This window comes from Alnus glutinosa, chromosome 13, assembly GCF_958979055.1.
Source record: "Alnus glutinosa chromosome 13, dhAlnGlut1.1, whole genome shotgun sequence".
NCBI lineage: Eukaryota > Viridiplantae > Streptophyta > Magnoliopsida > Fagales > Betulaceae > Alnus > Alnus glutinosa.
In genome coordinates this window covers 13,929,948-13,946,523 of record NC_084898.1, presented here as the reverse complement: position 1 = coordinate 13,946,523, position 16,576 = coordinate 13,929,948, and the positions used below count along the sequence as shown (strand labels likewise).

The 16,576-nt window shown below is 36.9% G+C and overlaps 1 protein-coding gene across 1 annotated transcript; it reads left to right on the top strand.

Annotated features, from left to right (window-relative positions):
• Positions 1-3,042: 3,042 nt before the first annotated feature.
• On the top strand, positions 3,043-11,502 carry LOC133854569 (probable enoyl-CoA hydratase 2, mitochondrial). Its single transcript, XM_062290803.1, has 8 exons — positions 3,043-3,360; positions 3,449-3,618; positions 8,359-8,433; positions 9,064-9,154; positions 9,273-9,324; positions 9,465-9,568; positions 9,808-9,884; positions 11,149-11,502. The coding sequence occupies exons 1-8, from the start codon at positions 3,153-3,155 to the stop codon at positions 11,323-11,325; spliced, it is 954 nt and encodes a 317-aa protein (XP_062146787.1). The 5' UTR covers positions 3,043-3,152; the 3' UTR covers positions 11,326-11,502.
• The last annotated feature ends 5,074 nt before the right edge of the window (positions 11,503-16,576 follow it).

The window sequence follows — 16,576 nt, the reverse complement described above, 5'->3', positions numbered from 1 at the left end:
TGGGGGTGGCTCCATGCCTTTTGTTTTTTCTCAGGGTTTTCTCCCTGCCTTGATTTTCCTTAGGCTTTTCCCCCTAGATTTCCTTTAAGGTTTTCTCCCTGACTTGTTTTTCCTAAGGATTTTCTCCCTGTCTTGGTTTTCCTCACATTTTTCTTCTTGGATTTGTCTTAAGGTTTTCTCATTGTCTCATTTTTCGTCAGGGTTTTCTCCCTGTCTTCGAGGGTGGCTACATGCCTTCTTGTTTTTCCTCAAGATTTTCTCCCTCTCTCGTTTTTCCTTAGGCCTCTTCTCATTGGATTTACCTTAAGGTTTTCTCCTTGTCTCCGAGGGTGGCTCCATGCCTTATTATTTTTCCTCAGAGTTTTCTCCTTGTCTTGTTTTTCCTCAGGGTTTTCTCCCTGTCTCTGGGGGTGGCTTCATGCCTTCTTATTTTTCCTTAGGGTTTTCTTGATGCCTTGTTTTTTCTCAGGGTTTTCTTCCTGAATTTGCCTTATGGTTTTTTTCTTGTCTTTGGGGGTGGCTGCATGCCTTCTTGTTTTTCCTTAGGGTTTTCTCCCTACCTTATTTTCCCTCAGGGTTTTCTCCATCGATTTGTCTTAGAGTTTTCTCCTAGTTTACGTGGGTAGCTCCATTCCTCCTTGTTTTTCCTTAGGGTTTTCTCCCTGCCTTGTTCTTGTAAAAGAAGCAACATAAACAGGTTCCTAGTCTTTGGATCGGGGACACTCTGATGCTTAAGTCAGCCTTATTCTTTTATTCAGAATCCATATTCCCAAAATATAAAGAATTTTTTGTCTTTATTAAAATAAATCTGAATTATTGGAAAACAGTAACATAGTTGGTGAAAACATAAATGAAGAAAAGAAAATACGTCGGAATACTACTGGTAGAGAGAGTAAGAGGGAAAGCCCGGCACACCACTTCATCGGGCATCCCATGAAGGTCAAGGTGTGCCTGGAAATTCTCCAAGTGCTCAATAGGATCTCCAATTCCAATATAACTTAAGATCTGTGCAACCTTGAACTTTTCAAGTAGCCTATAGTTTTGTACCCGCCTGCTGAAGGGTGATCTAGTACTCAACAAGAGCTTGTCCACTACTATGGCTTTACTTTTGTCCCTCATTTCCATCTCACGAGCCATGTACATGCATCTCCTCTCCAAATCAGCGAATCCAACTTAAATCTCATGCGTTCTTCCGCTGATCCATACAGAAATTAGGCCCTCCATTCTCTTGTGCCCAATGGTCGTGCTCCTGAAATTTGTCCTCATAGCAATCATCCTTTCGACGATCGTGGCTACTAGTGTGGCTGTTGCACTCCTCTTCATGCTCATCCCTGTTCATCTTGGGGTGGGATTGTTCCGGGATTCAGAGTAGCAACTCTACATTCTGTTGTGCTAAGACTTCAATCTAGGCTTCCAACGTTGCAACACGGTCTTGATTTTTGTCACCCAAGGGATGGAACGGTGGAAGCGGTTGATTGTTTTGAACTTCGGGAGTCGGGTTGGGTTGAACAATTGTCTCCGGCTGGTATCTTCCGAGCCGATTGGCTTGGCTGCTAGAACGTGTGTTCACCAACATGACATATATATATATATATATAATCGATCCCACACTAGAACGACATGTTCTTCGATGTTTTTTATCTTCACGTTCCCAAGATCACTACAAAACAACTAAAATCAAAGAGAACTCGTTGGGGTGCCGATGGGGTCTCACTTTGATGCCTAAGTAAGTTTTTGAGAGAAAAGTATGCCCAAAGCACAATAATTTAGTCTAAGGTTTATACTTGATATATGTGCCTATTTATAGGCTAAGAGGCTGAGGTAAACTTGAATTAGGGTTTCTACTCCAACTTGGACTAAGAGTGCTAGGAGTTTAATTTGGACATGGAGTCCTATCCCAGTCCAACTAGGAGTAGGACTGTTGATCAGGTTCATCAAGGAGTCCTAATTGGACACGAATTGGGACTCCTACTCCAATTTGGCTTGGAGTAGGGTTCTAGTCCAGACTATATGTGATGAGATCTAGTCAAGGAATTCCTAGGATTGAGACCCGGCTGTATCCTTCTATGGATTAAGGAGTGACTTAACACATTCTGTGATGAGACCGATACTTGAGTTCCCGGGGCATGCTTTTCCTAAGTGTTGGCTACAAATGTTGAATCTTGGTCCTAGGATGTGTCCATTCTCGAGACTTAATTCGAATGTGCCGTCTGTCATATGTTTTCGGAAATAACCTTGACCAGGAATGACTCATTTGGGTGTCCATCTCTTGGATAGGCCCATCCGGGAGTCTTGCTGTCTTGACTTGGGGCCCACAATTCTTCTAGGGCTGGTATGGCTTGTAGGCCCATGATTCTTCGTATGGGCAAATCTAAATGAGATAATTCCCGAAAATATTAATATTATTTAATTAATATTTAAATATAAAGAAAATGGTTTCCTTAAACTTATCGCCTTATGCTTGAAAATATATCGAGCCGGCCCTAGTAAAAAATGTGTTTTAATAATTTTTTAAAAATAATAAACCTCGTATTCTATACATAATACGAGAGACTTAGCTAATTTATTGAAGATGATCACCTAGTAGCAAAGGGTTTGAACCAAGAACTCCATATGGATGGGGTAGGCGCTGACTTCCTTATTACTGACGGCATAGCTATTTCCTGGCTTAAACTTGTCACCCTATGCTTCAAAATATATCAAGTCGGCCCAAATAAAAAATGTGTTTTATACTTTTAAAAATAATAAGCCTTGTATTACTCAAATAGTAATGCTACACATCATCCGCTTGTTCTTCTTTTGTTCCCCCAAAATTGATGCAGTTCTTAAAATCATCATTGAATTTTTGATATATCACTCTTGGATTTTGATCCAATGATAATTTTAAGAGCTACATCAATTTTGAAGGGACAAAAGGAAGACAATGGGATGATGTGTAGCATTATTCTTACTTAAATGATATTAGAGATAAATCTATTGGAGACGGTCCAAAGGTATCGATTTTAGCAGTTGGAGATAATATACCTCCTAAAGGTAGCGAGTCCATGGTAAAAACAGTGACGATGATTGGGACATCAATTAAACGAAAATTTTCTACACGCTTATCACTCTGAGCTCCAGCGAAATTCCCTCTCAAAAATTTCAATCCAGAAATGGTTGCGTTCGGGGTCTTCGCGAGGTCTTTGACGCACCACTGCTTGAAAAAATCGAACCCCAATCAACCATCGCTAAGCTTGATCATCTCTCGGAATTTCTCATCCAAGTCGCATACATGGCAGTACCAGAGTCTCAGAACTCTCATTTTGGAGACCGCCTCTTCCGAGTCAGTCCGACTGAACAGACTCTCCGACTCTGATTCCGGTAACTTTCTAATAAAACTTTGAAATTCCAGAGAGACTGTAAGTTTCTTTGCTTTGTGGCTACGAACCCACTTGAATTTTATGTGCAGGAATTGTTGAGGTTAGGTTGGAGAGGCCAGGAGCCAAAAACGCGATCGGGAAGGACATGCTGAGAGGCTTACAGGAGACCTTTGAAGCAATTGAAAGGGATCCCTCTGCTAATGTTGTGATGATTTGCAGTTCAGTTCCAAGAGTCTTTTGTGCTGGGGCTGATTTGAAGGTAATGAAACTACTAACTGTGGATGAAACTTAAGCATGAAACGGCCCAATGTAAGCTAATTTGGCCAATGTTGTGGAGAAAGTCTTTTTTCTTTTTCTTCTTTTTTTCAGTGGGTGTTCAGAGGAAGAAGGATCAACGTCATTTAAAGATTTGACAAATTGAAGTTTATTGTAACTCTGATTAGAATGTCAGGTGGGTTCGATCCCATATGAGTATTCAAGTGACATGGAGAGGAACTGATCTAGATTAGATTTCACACATTTAAATTTTTTAAATTTTTATAACAAAATAAAATCTGGACCTTTAAATGGTTCCTCTTCATTTTAAATCAAGTGGAGAAGATCCTATTCCATGTGTTCAAAGGAAAAACTGGTGAGTTCAGTATCATTGCTATTGTAGAACTATGAAAAGTGGACTGGAAAGTGGAAGAATCTTCTATGGTATTCTTACAGGAGGTGTTTTTTCATAAAGATTTTGGCAACTTAAGATAAAGCCCTATATGATAATGTGGAAGAATCTACTAAAGTCTTTGTATAGGAGGTGCTTTTTCATAAATATTTTGGTAACTTAAGATGAAGCACTATATGAAAATGTGATAAAACCAGGATTTTTGGACATTTTCAGGTTGAATGAATAAACTAAAAGTGATCATAATCTTAATACAATTTACTAGGTCTGGTCAGATAAATGCATAAAGATTTTTGGCCTCTTCTCATAATAATGGCAGATTGACAGGTATTCAACCCAATGAAAAATAAAGAATAACAGGTAGAAGACCACTGTGCGCAACTGAATCTAATTGGCAAGGTTATTACAGATGAGGGAGATGGTTCTGATAGGAAGAGTTTGAGGGCTGAGGCATTTTGTCAACTGCTAGTAAGGCGGTTGAAACAATGTATTTCACTTAAAATGATGTCAAAGAAGAATAGGACACTTCCTTTGTGAATTTTTGTTATGGAGAAGAAGACTGGCATGGAGCACTTTCTTGCTTGCTTTGGAGTATTTGGATAGAGAAGAAAAGCAATGCATTTAGTGGGATCCAGGCATCTATTTATGAGATAAAAACATAATTTTTTGAGTCTTTTTTCTTCATCTTGCTGTACTTTTTTTTTTTTTTTTAAAAAAAAGGTTTTTATCTTGTCATCCTTGGGTCAAGGATCTTGTTCACTTTCCCATGTACGTCAGCAATGCCCGCCTTTTTCTTTTCTTGCGTATAAAAAGAACATTTACCAAAATCATTGATGAAATTTGCATCTTCACAAGTTGAACTTAGTTCCTTTTGACCTTTTGTTTTTTTGGCTTCAATCTTCTAACAAGCCACCCCGCAACTCTCTTCTTAGATTTTTATTTGCTTTTCAGGATTTGTTAGCCCTTTGGTCCTACTTTTATGAGGCTTTGCTTGAAACTCTAACTAGAGTATGACTTTATGACAATTCATGAGAGCCTTTTGATTAGATTTTTAACAATCCTTTCATTTCTCTAGTTAAAAGTTGTGCAGTAGCAAGAAGACTAGCTAGCATAGAACACTAATATGGCACCTTTGAGAGGCCATATTACGTCTTTTCCTCCTAGAAACTCTGAGGGATAACCTCTATATGCGATGGATAGACTCCTGCAACCATGACATGATCTCTATTTCAGGATCCACATGCTAGGGCATAATCCAACATTGGATTATACGTTTTTTCCCAAAGCAAGTTCGCCACCAACAGTAGCAGCACCGTCTGCTAAATTTATCCCTTTTTGATGCAAGAGTCCATGATGGTGTGCTATATTTGAGGCTTTTTCATTGCTAAATTCTGTTAAATGTGTTGACTTATGCTTGAAGAGTGTGTTGGGATTTTGTTATATGATTATTTTGCTCATTTTGGCGAAAATGGGTGTTTTAGTCATTCTGATGTTTTGTTTCAACATATATAATAAAATCTGTGAGGTAGGCTATGTATCATTGTAACGAGCCTCCTCTTACCACTCATATTTTCTCATGCAAACCCATTCACATTGTATTAGAGCCTAGAGTTTAATCCCTCTTGGGTTTCTTGATTCTATCTTTCTCTCCCTCTTTTCTATTTTCTTTTTTTCTTTCCCACTTTCTCTCTGGTTGACCCTCTCTGGTTTTGTGATTACGTAAGAAAGACTTGCTACTCTAGTTTTTATTTTGGGCATAATGCTCGTGATTGGCGGCAGATAGAGTTGTTGTCATGGTTGGTGTGATTTCATCTTCATTGCCGTAAGCCCCGTAGTCGTAGGTGGTATCAATGTAGACAGCAGAACTGACATTGCGGCTGCTGTAATGTATGTTTTACCCTAAATAAGAAAAGTGGCTCAGGAAGGCTGGTTGTGGCTCAGGAGACTCAGTTCCTTCGGTTTCAATGATCTCCGACATGTTTCGGCCGGCACTAGTCGTGTTTCCAGAAGTTTCGGCCGGTTTCGAGTAATACATGTCAGTTTTCTGTCTATTTCGGCAGGTTCAGACCTTTTTGAGTATTTTTTGGTCAATACAAGCCTATTTTGGCTGGTTTCTGTTGATTTTCGCAATTTCTGGGTTGTTTTTGCTTCAGTTCGGATTCTTTTTGCTTCGGTTTGGGCTGTTCCTTGTGATTTTTTTTTGCCTATTTCAGCACTGTCAGTTGGTTTATCGCTTGTTGGTGTGGTTATTTGACCTATTTCAGCACAGTTAGTGGTGTTTTTAGCCCGTTGTTGTGATTATTTGCTGCATGCATTGTTCTAGTTTGAGTTTCTTGGGGTAATCAGTTGCTATTGGTACATTTTGTGGTCGATTAGACAGGCATTATGGCCACCAAATCAAATTTGATCACTTCAGCTTCTATGGTTAATGCTCCTATGATGTTTGTGGAACTAAATGGAAAAAATTATGTTTATAGGGCGCAATCTGTGTAGTATTCCTGGTAGGTAAAGGCATATATCATCACTTCATGCCAGAAAAACCTTTGAAATCTAGTTCCACTGGCCTTTGGGACCAAGAAGATAGTCAAATTATCTCTCTTATGTTGAATAGTATTGAACCTCACGTTGGATCTTCTTGTATATATCTTCCTACTGCTAAGGATATTTGGGATCATCTCACGCATGTGTATTCTGATACTTGGAATATCGCTCAGATTTATGAAGTGTGTAAACAATGTTGTGGGCTTGAACAGGGGTCTCGGAGTGTGGAAGAGTATTACAATCAACTTGTCGAAATTTGAAAGGAGTGGAACATGTATCAACCACTCAACTGACATGAAAGTTATGGAGAAGCAACGTCAAGATGTGGATGTTGTTCGGTTTCTCATTGGGTTGAAACCCGAGTATGAGTCAATTCGTGGGCGGATTTTGGGTGGCTCAGATATTCCTTCTCAAGGTCGTGTCTATAAGTTGAAAAAGGCTTTGTATGGTCTCAAGCAATCACCAAGGGCATGATTTGTAAAATTCTCTAATGCGGTATTGGAGTTTGGTCTCCAAAGATGTCAATTGTATGGTAGATCATTTAGTATTTCACTTGCATACTAGTGTAGGCTATAATCTCCTTATGGTATGTGGATGATATCGTGATTACTGGAGATGATTCAAGAAGCATTGCTCGGTTGAAACAAGTTTAGGGTACAAAGGTTTCATACAAAGGATTTGGGTAGACTTCGATTTTTTCTGGGTATTGAAGTTGCTAGATCTCGGACTGGCATCAATTTATCTTAGAGAAAGTATGTATTTGATTTGTTAGAATAGATGGATCTTTTGGTTGCTTGTCCTATTGAGGTTCCAATGGATCCTAATCAGAAACTTCTGAAAGATGAAGGAGAATTGTTTGAGGATCATGTCTGGTATCATCGTTTAGTTGGAAAGTTAAATTATCTTACTGTTACTAGGCCCGATATTTCATATGTAGTTAGTGTTGTTAGTCAATTTATGAAGGCTCGTAGGGTTTCACATTGGAAAGCGGTCACCTATATCATCCAATATCTGCAGAGAGTTCTTGGTTTTGGGGTATTGTATACACCAAATGGACATTCGGGGGTAGAAGGTTTTACTGATGCAAATTGGGCAAGTTCTCCCTCAGATAGGTTATCTACTATAGGATATTGTGCATTCTTAGGCGGTAATTTGGTCACCTGGAATAGTAAGAAACAAACAGTGGTGGCACGATCTAACGTCGAAACAGAGTACAGGGTAGTGGCTCATTAAAACATTTTCTTTAGGTGATTGGAGGAAGTGTTAGAAGAGTGTTGGGATTTTGTTATATGGGTATGTTGGCCAGTTTGGTGTACATGGGTATTTTAGTCATTCTGATGTATTGTTTCAACATATATAATAAAATGTGTGAAGTAGGCTACGTATCATTGTAACAAGCCTCCACTTTCTCCCATATTTTCTCATGCAAACTGATTCACAACTTTCATAATTCAAAGTGTTTTCAGTGATATATTCAGCTAGTAATTTGTTGAAGTTGTTCACTTTGATTTTAAGGTTGCATATTAATCCCAATCATAAGTTCCACAAGAACCATCATGATATCTTATGTAACTAAAACCTACAAAATTTTGTCATCTTAGTTGTCATGTTAATTTTAATTTTTTCGCTATAGCATTTTTTTATTTTTTAAGTAATCGAAATACCACTAACAGGTGTTAATCTCATGCTTGTAGTCATGCTCGTGCTGCTTTCTTTGATCTCATAAAGACCATATTAACACAACGCTATCATGCACATGCTTAACAGTTCTGCTGTTAATTGGGTTTGCAGGAGCGCAAGACAATGAATCCCTCTGAGGTTCATTTGTTTGTCAACTCGCTTCGCTCAACATTCTCAATTTTAGAGGTTGGTCCTTATCATTTATTTGTATGTTCTCTAAAGTTGTGTTGCCATCAAATTGGCATTATAACAAGGGCACATGAAACATTTATGATACTTCACTCCTATCACCCGTATTTATTGGGATTTCATTTAAAGGCTGGTCATGGTAGAGCATCAGGTTCACTAAATTTGCGTCTTGAAGCCTTAAGAGTGGTTTGCACCCGTCCACTGATCAGAGATGCCAACTGCCTAAACTCTGGTTATATTCCTTTAGTAATGCTGAAGCATCTTATCTAGTCAATCTTGAGCCATAAGTGTATGATGTTCAATAACATTTGTAAACTCATATTTTTAAATATGCATATACACATGGACATTCTAGCTACACTTTGGACTTGAACAATATTTTCCAAATAGATTTTAGCATGCTGTTGCTTCCACTGTTGCTCCTGCTTCATGCGATGTTTCTTAGCACTCACTTATATGCATACTTGCATATGATTTGCTTATTGCTCTTTCCCTGCATACATGTTAGTTCCTTGCAAGATTTCGTCTTATTGGTGCATTTCATAACCATTTCTTTCTTTTCCACGAACAAAACGAGTTTCTTGGCCTTGAAAACTAACATTATTCACTTGAATCCATTTTATTCAGGCCCTTTGTCTTCCTACTATCGCTGTTATTGAAGGCGCAGCATTGGGTGGTGGACTAGAAATGGCTCTATCATGTGATCTTCGGATATGTGGTAGATCTAGATTTAATAAATCTCATAATTAACTCCAATATATCCACTGAGATATCTTCCTGGTTACGATGTGAAGTAATTGTCACCGTTTGATCATTTCCTGCCTTGGATGGTTCAGGAGAAGATGCAGTATTAGCCTTGCCAGAAACAGGACTTGCTATAATCCCTGGGTGTGTAGAGTGATTTTAATAAATCTCTTTAGCATCTAATCAGATCGACACCATTAGTATAGTTTAACCATTTTGGCTTCTTTCTGCAGTAATACTGTTTAGTACAAATCACATCCTCATCAAGTCCTGGCTTTCCACAGGGCAGGTGGGACACAACGACTACCTAGATTGGTTGGGAAAGCAGTAGCAAAGGAACTTATATTCACTGGTCGGAAGATTGGTGGCAGAGATGCAATGTCCATGGGTATGTATGATCAGGTGCTGCTTTGTTTGTCCCTATATATATATTATCAGGGTATCCTAGTTTCACCATCAAGCCAGGAAGTACCTTGGGCTGTTCTACAAGCAGTGGTAGCTTACCACATAGAGGCCAAGCCAAGATCCACCAAACTAATCCCCGACCCAAGACCCCACTAATCCACAAGAAGTGGTAGCTTTGTTTTTTACCCATATTTAGTTACAGAAGTGTGTACTATGTTGCAGGTCTTGTGAATTACTGTGTTCCCGCTGGTGAAGCTCATCGAAAGGCTCTTGAAATTGCTCGGGATGTAAATCAGAAGGTAAAAGTTTCTCTGGCCCATTCTATATGGAAAAAGAGTTGTCTTGTGTATAAATCAATGCAGTTTTGTTGAAATCAGTTTTAAGCAACCATATCATAAAATTCACTAGGACTTTTTGAAATTTGATGCCATGATTCATTAATGTCCGTTTGTTTAATGAATTTCTGATCATTATGATCATCAAAGAAATGGCCCACTGATATAATCCTTAGGATTAGTTGTTTTTGAGAGTTCAGCTCAATTACAGCATGCAAGGCCAGCTCAATAGTAGTACAGACAAGTGAGGCCTTAGCCCCCTATTTTATAAAGGACCCTCCAAAAATAAGGCCCTTTATACTAAATTTGTCCAAAAAACAATTAAAAGAAGGGGAAAGGCCTTAGGAAAAGTAAAATGAGAGGATGCCATTTGGTATGCTATGAAGGCATAGAAAAAAAGAAGAAGAATGAAATGGGTTAACCATATTATTATCTATTGAGAATAATATATTAACAAAACTTGAATACAAGAATTTAAATATTTATTTGTTGGCACATATTACCAGTTAAATCATCCAATTTTATCGGTAGTTGCAACGTTGCAAGCTCGTCGGAAACTTAGGCATGGATTGGAATTCCATGCATTTCAGTTTTTAGCTAATCTCATATGCAAGGAAACAGTAATAGGAGCTACTACATTTTAGGATACTGAGATCACTAATGGAGGTGCATCAATGATCCTCTTTCTTTTTTTTTTAAAAAAAAAAATTCAATAAACAAGAACCGTGTCGGAACCTAAAAATACCTCTATGTTTTTTTTTTTTTTTTTTTTAATGATGAAATATGTATAATGTTTACAATTAGTACTTGAAACCCTGTGAAAAGATGTTGGAGGAGATTAAGTTTTACTTTTCTATATTTTGTATCGTTGGATAACTGTTGGTGATTAGTTATCATGATTTTCTTGTTATCTTCTCTCTTTCTGACTAGGTGTTTTCTCATGTATATTTTCTATGGGAATATATCATTTCCATTTCCGTTTAGGCAAAAAAGTGGGACAAAATTGTCTCAACCTTAAAAGATGGGAACAATTTTGTCCCAATTTTAACACTTTTTGGCCTAACAGGCTCCTCTCCATATTTATTTTTTGTGCACGAGGAGGCGCCTTACTCTTTTACTTTGAACCCTTTCAAAAACCAAGTGCAACTAGATTTTATTGGGTAAAAGAGAGCATTGCTTGCACACATGAATCTCTGATATTGAAATTGAGACGTTATATTGTGAACAGGGTCCAATAGCGATAAAGATGGCTAAAAGGGCTATCAACGAGGGAGTTGAGATGGATATGGCATCGGCTTTGGCATTGGAAGAAGAGTGCTATGAGCAGCTACTGAACACAAAAGATCGCCTGGAAGGCTTAACGGCGTTTGCTGAGAAGCGGAAGCCAAGGTATTCCGGTGAATAAAATGAAAAGATATTTTTGCTTTCTTTGGGCTGTTTTCTCACCTAAGTTGCTGTTTGGGCGTTTTTACTGAAGAAGGAAACCTTGCCCAGATTCTGATCTTATTTTATTCTCTGATTTATTTTCATTACTCACTCTCGTATGGTAAAAATATCAAGGAATAAGGCAGTTTTTTCTTCATCTCTTCCTCTCTTCTTCTTCTTTGGGGATCACTTCACTTTGCAATTACCCTTTTACCAAAATTCAAAAACTCTCAATTTTAGTGTATTAGATTTTCAATTTTATGCAATTTCACTCATTCTGTTAAGGTTTGAGGTTAAATCAGACAGACGGTCAAAGGGTAAAATGACCTTTATACTCTTGTAAACTTTTTACATTATTTTTTTTTGAAAAAAAAAGAGAAAAAGAAAAAGAAGAGAGAGGGTATTTTAGGAATTTCAATAGCCTCCGGAAGTTCGGAGGAATTAAGTGAAGTTTCTCTTTCTTCGTTTCTTCAACTTTTGAAATACCGATTATTGTACAGATGACCTCAAAACAATAATTGTCTACATCTTTGTAAGCTTTGGGCACTAAAAATAGAGAAATAAATATGTAAAATACATCCTTTCCTCCATTTGCATGGTGAGATATTTTGAAGTTTCAATGCAAAGAAGGAAACATATTTTGTTGAAACTTGGTGGAAGACTCGAATGTTGATGACTTTATATAACTATATGTAGTGGCGGAGCCACATGGAGGCCTGTATGGGCCATTAACCCTACAAATTGTTTAACAAATTTTAATGTATGAGGAAGATTTTAGATTGATTGTTAAAAATGACGACTACAAATTGTACACCTTTCAAATTGTGGCGACTTAAGCATGACCAGGGTATTCCTAATTCCTTTGAAAATTCATAACATTTTTCCTCTATAATACACTTTTTTGTTCAATTGTGTTGAGAAGCACGTTTAGGTCTTCGATTTTTTGAAATTTGAATTTAACTATAATTTAGCGTGCAAATTTCAAGACATAAAGTTGAAAAATATGTTCAGATAGTTTGACTTTCTGAGATAAAATTAGAAAAAGTTAGATAAAATTTAATTTGTTTTTGAAAAATCCAAACACTGTTGCATTCAAACATGCCAATCTGATATCTTTTTCTACACATTTTTTGTTTCTAATGATTGTTCAAACAAGACTACGCAACAAAATGGATGAGGAATTTCTTGCAAGTAATTGAGTTGTCTATATTGGAAGAGAAATTGCTGAGACCTTCAATTCAGATTATATAATTGATGATTTTGTCTCTCCCAAAGAATGTAGACCGTAGCTTTAGACACTTTTTTTATTAATGCCGACACGTTACGTTGTTAACATATCAATGTTGATACATATTTATGAACTTTTATGGATATAGTTTCTGTGATACACATTGTATGATAAATTGCTTCATTTCTATTTTAAATTGTGTTTGTCATATTTTTAATTCGACCCTTACGATAATGATTTTTATGGCTCCATCACTATCTATATATATGGACCTGCCTCCTATGCACGCATACATAAAGAATTAGAATAATCTCTAGGACTCGAAGTCAATAATTTATTATATGAAATGGAGAGTCATTTCATGAACAGAAGCTTACAAAATGAAATGCAAGCTAGATGTAGAAAATTATTGTTTTGAGGTCAACTGTACACTATTAAGAAAACTAAATTTTGTCACCAAGGAGTAACTCAATCGGCTAGGGACCACATCTCATGAAGCGGAGGCCACTAGTTCGAATGCCCCCTCTCCCTCTTGTGTGGATATGTCAAAAAAAAAAAAAAAAAAAAAAAAAAAAAAAACTAAATTTTGATTTTTTGATTTTTTTTTTTTTTTTTTGATTTTGATTTTGATTTTTTTTTTTTTTTTTTTTTTTTTTTTTTTTTTTTTTTTTTTTTTTTTTAAGTTTTCCCAAGTTTTCACTTTTCTTGCTTTTTCATTTATATGGGTATTACACTCCCACGTGCAACCTCACCTGCAAGGCTGCAACCATTAAATCACATGTTATTTTTTTAAAAAAGATTTTGAAAAATCAAAATTTTATCTAATGGGCCCTTATGCCTTGACCCATTTTCTATTCTAACAAATGCCCAACTTAATGGGCCTGCACACACTAAGCCCATCACATTGGACTCATCAGGGCATCTCTAGCAATGAAAGTTAGAATAGCTATTAAAAAAGAACAACTATCTACTTTAATCACCATTTATCCTATTTTCTCTTCAACAGTTCACTCTCAACTTTTTAAAAATATTATTTTTTAATCATTTTCTTTAATTTTTGTTTTCATTTGTCTCTCACTCTCCGGTCTCCCCCATCCCCAATCCACTGCACTACGACGAAGAAGAAGCACACACCGCACCAAAGCAGCACTTCAATACCGCACCACTCAACCACTGGATCAACGCCGTTCAACCACCGCATACACGACGTCAATCCACCCACGGCCAGGGCAATGGAATCACCGATTAGCACCGATCAAGACCGATCCACCAAATCTCCACTCAGAATATTTTTAATGCACCAGACCAGGCTTCGCTAAAGGATCTGGCGGGCCCCGTCAGAATCCACCTCCAGCTTCACTGGCGTCGACCCATCCACCGGACGTCACCCATCGTCGATCCATGGAAGATTGGGGCTCATACTGTTGCTTCCATTATTAGATGAGGGACAAAGAGTGACAGAGAGGGACGAAGAGGAATCGGAGAGGGAGAGAGGGAGAGAAAATACTAATAAAAAAAGTCTAAACACATGAATAATGAATAGCCAGTGTTGGCTATTCACTGTTCATATGTTTAGAGAAATAGTTAAAATAGCCATTCTGTTGGAGAATAAAATTTACTAACAAAAGTCAAATTTGACTATTTTGAAGGAAATAACAAGTCTGCTGGAGATGCTCTATGGGTTACTCTAGGCCTAGGTTAGGGGATGTTACAACTAAATAGTAAATACTTTATTTTCTATCAAATGTTAATTTGTAAGTGTTTATTCCCGTGAACAAAATCCTATTGTGCATATTCTGCAAATTTTATATTGGCATTGGATGTGTATCTCAAATCTCGAAACCTCAAAGAAAAAAACTAATTTTATCCTCAACTGTCTTCTTTTTAATTATGATTTCCATTGAATAATCCAAATTAAAAATGCTTTAACTTGCAAAAAAAATTAAAAAAATTAATGTTTCGTTTGTTTCGACGTAAAATGTTTTCCGTCGTAAAATATTTTCAACAAAATCATTTTTCAGAAAAAATGATTTCTTTGAAAATATTTTTCAGTGTTTGGCTTGTACGAAAAAATCACCAACGGTGAAAAACCACTGGTGACGAAATTCCGTCACTGACCGGCAAGATTCTGGCGATAGAGGCCGAAATTTGCTAGCAATAGCCAGATTCCAGCCAGTTTTGCCAGAATTTGGCCCAGTAAGACCGGATTTCAACCGTATTGACCAGATTCCGGCTAGTTTGGTTGAAATCTGAGTTAGCCAGATTCCGACAAAGGCGACCAAAGTCTGGTTGCCGAAATCCAGTGATGGTGACCAGACATCGCTGGATTCCGACGAACTAGTGCCAAATTCCGGCACCGGCTAGATTCCGACCTGTTTGCCGGAATCTTAGAATCCGGCAACTGCCACCGGATCCTGGCAATCAGATTCCAAAATTCAGGGACATTTAGCAGTAGATTCGAACTAACAATAAACTTCCATGCCCGACGGTGGCAGATTTCCACAAACGTATCTACAAGGATGAAGAGCTTAAATCCATAAAACAATTTACGGTTTTTAAAACTGTAAATCGTTTTCTAAAAATTAAAAAAACTTTTACGGTCAAAGTGAAAATGATTTCTGTTAATCATCATTTTCAGTTGCACCAAACACCAAAAAAATATAGAAAATATTTTACGCTCAAATAGACATAGCATAAAATGCTTTAATGGGAGGACATTTAGCTTTTCTAGCTAATCACATCTTTTCAAGTGGTTAGAATATGTCAATGGGGAGACTTTGAAGCTTTGTGTCTAACAACATCTCCAAATTACGTTTTCAACTAATTAGAATATGTCCCATACGTCGAATTTCTCCTTTTCATTGAAATCTCAGTTTAGATTTTGTCAACCCGTTAAGATTCCAAAATATGTACGTGTTTCTTTTCCAAGATCTTCCTAATTAAACCTCTTTTCATAATAAGATTTTGATGAATTCAGAATGAATATATATAATTAGGGATATAAATTTCTTACAAACTGGGCTGTGAAAATTTCCTCCATTCCAATCTCATGAATTGAAAGATTACGTAATTTATAAAAGAGATGAGAATAAGCAAGAGAGATAGAATTCATGTGGTTCGGCCTATAGCATACGTTCAAACATTCAAAACCTATTTTTTGGCTACATCTTTTTTTGACTGTATACAAAACTCATTTATATACAAAGAGTCCTAATGTTACAAGTCTCTTCTACTTGTACATTAACAATAATAAATCTAATTTATCACCTTCTAACTCTTGTTTTGATAAGAACCACATATTTTATCTATTAATGCTATTAAAAAAGCATATAAAAAACGCATGCTATTAGAAAAAAATATGTGCTTCTCACCTACTAAATGACATGTTACATCAATAATGCGGCTTATAAACAGGACACATAACTTTCATAACAAGAGAATTAATCCTCCATTATTATACTGCTTTTGAAGAAAGGGATTGCTAGTGGGATTCCTAAATCTCGAGAGCATGACAATATATGCTTGGTATATGCATATCATTAACCACAGGACCCATCCAAACAAACCCTTTAGGCTTCAGTTCCCTTTCCCCTCTCCCATATTGAATAATAATAATTATTATTTTTTTCAAAAGAAAAAAAAAAAAAAAGAAGAAAAAAGGGACCTTTAAGCTTTAGGGTACTCAGTCCTATATATATAGAGGAAAGAGCCTCCAATGTTTCCCAAGATAGCTCAGAAAGCTCTAACAAGTCATTCTTGGGGAAGTAGTCAAGCCGTGATATTGGTCCGGCTCATCTTCTACCTTCACACCTTGGGCTCTTGGATGAGCCGCGAACCAATATTACTCTTGAATGCTTCCTTGCATATAGTTTCATAGCTTCTTATTTTTATTTTTATTTTTTTTGGTGTTTGCTTGCATGCATGCATGTGCGTCTCTTTCGGATTGCATTGAAAAATAGAATTTTTGTTTTAAAAGAAAAATGTCTTAAATAACTTTTTAGAA

Excerpts from the sequence above, each read along its gene's own strand:
- LOC133854569 (XM_062290803.1), top strand. The coding sequence starts at position 3,153 with ATGGTTGCGTTCGGGGTCTTCGCGAGGTCTTTGACGCACCACTGCTTG. Across the intron at positions 3,361-3,448 it reads ACTCTCCGACTCTGATTCCG|GAATTGTTGAGGTTAGGTTG; the intron begins GTAACTTTCTAA and ends TTTTATGTGCAG. Across the intron at positions 9,885-11,148 it reads CTCGGGATGTAAATCAGAAG|GGTCCAATAGCGATAAAGAT; the intron begins GTAAAAGTTTCT and ends TATTGTGAACAG.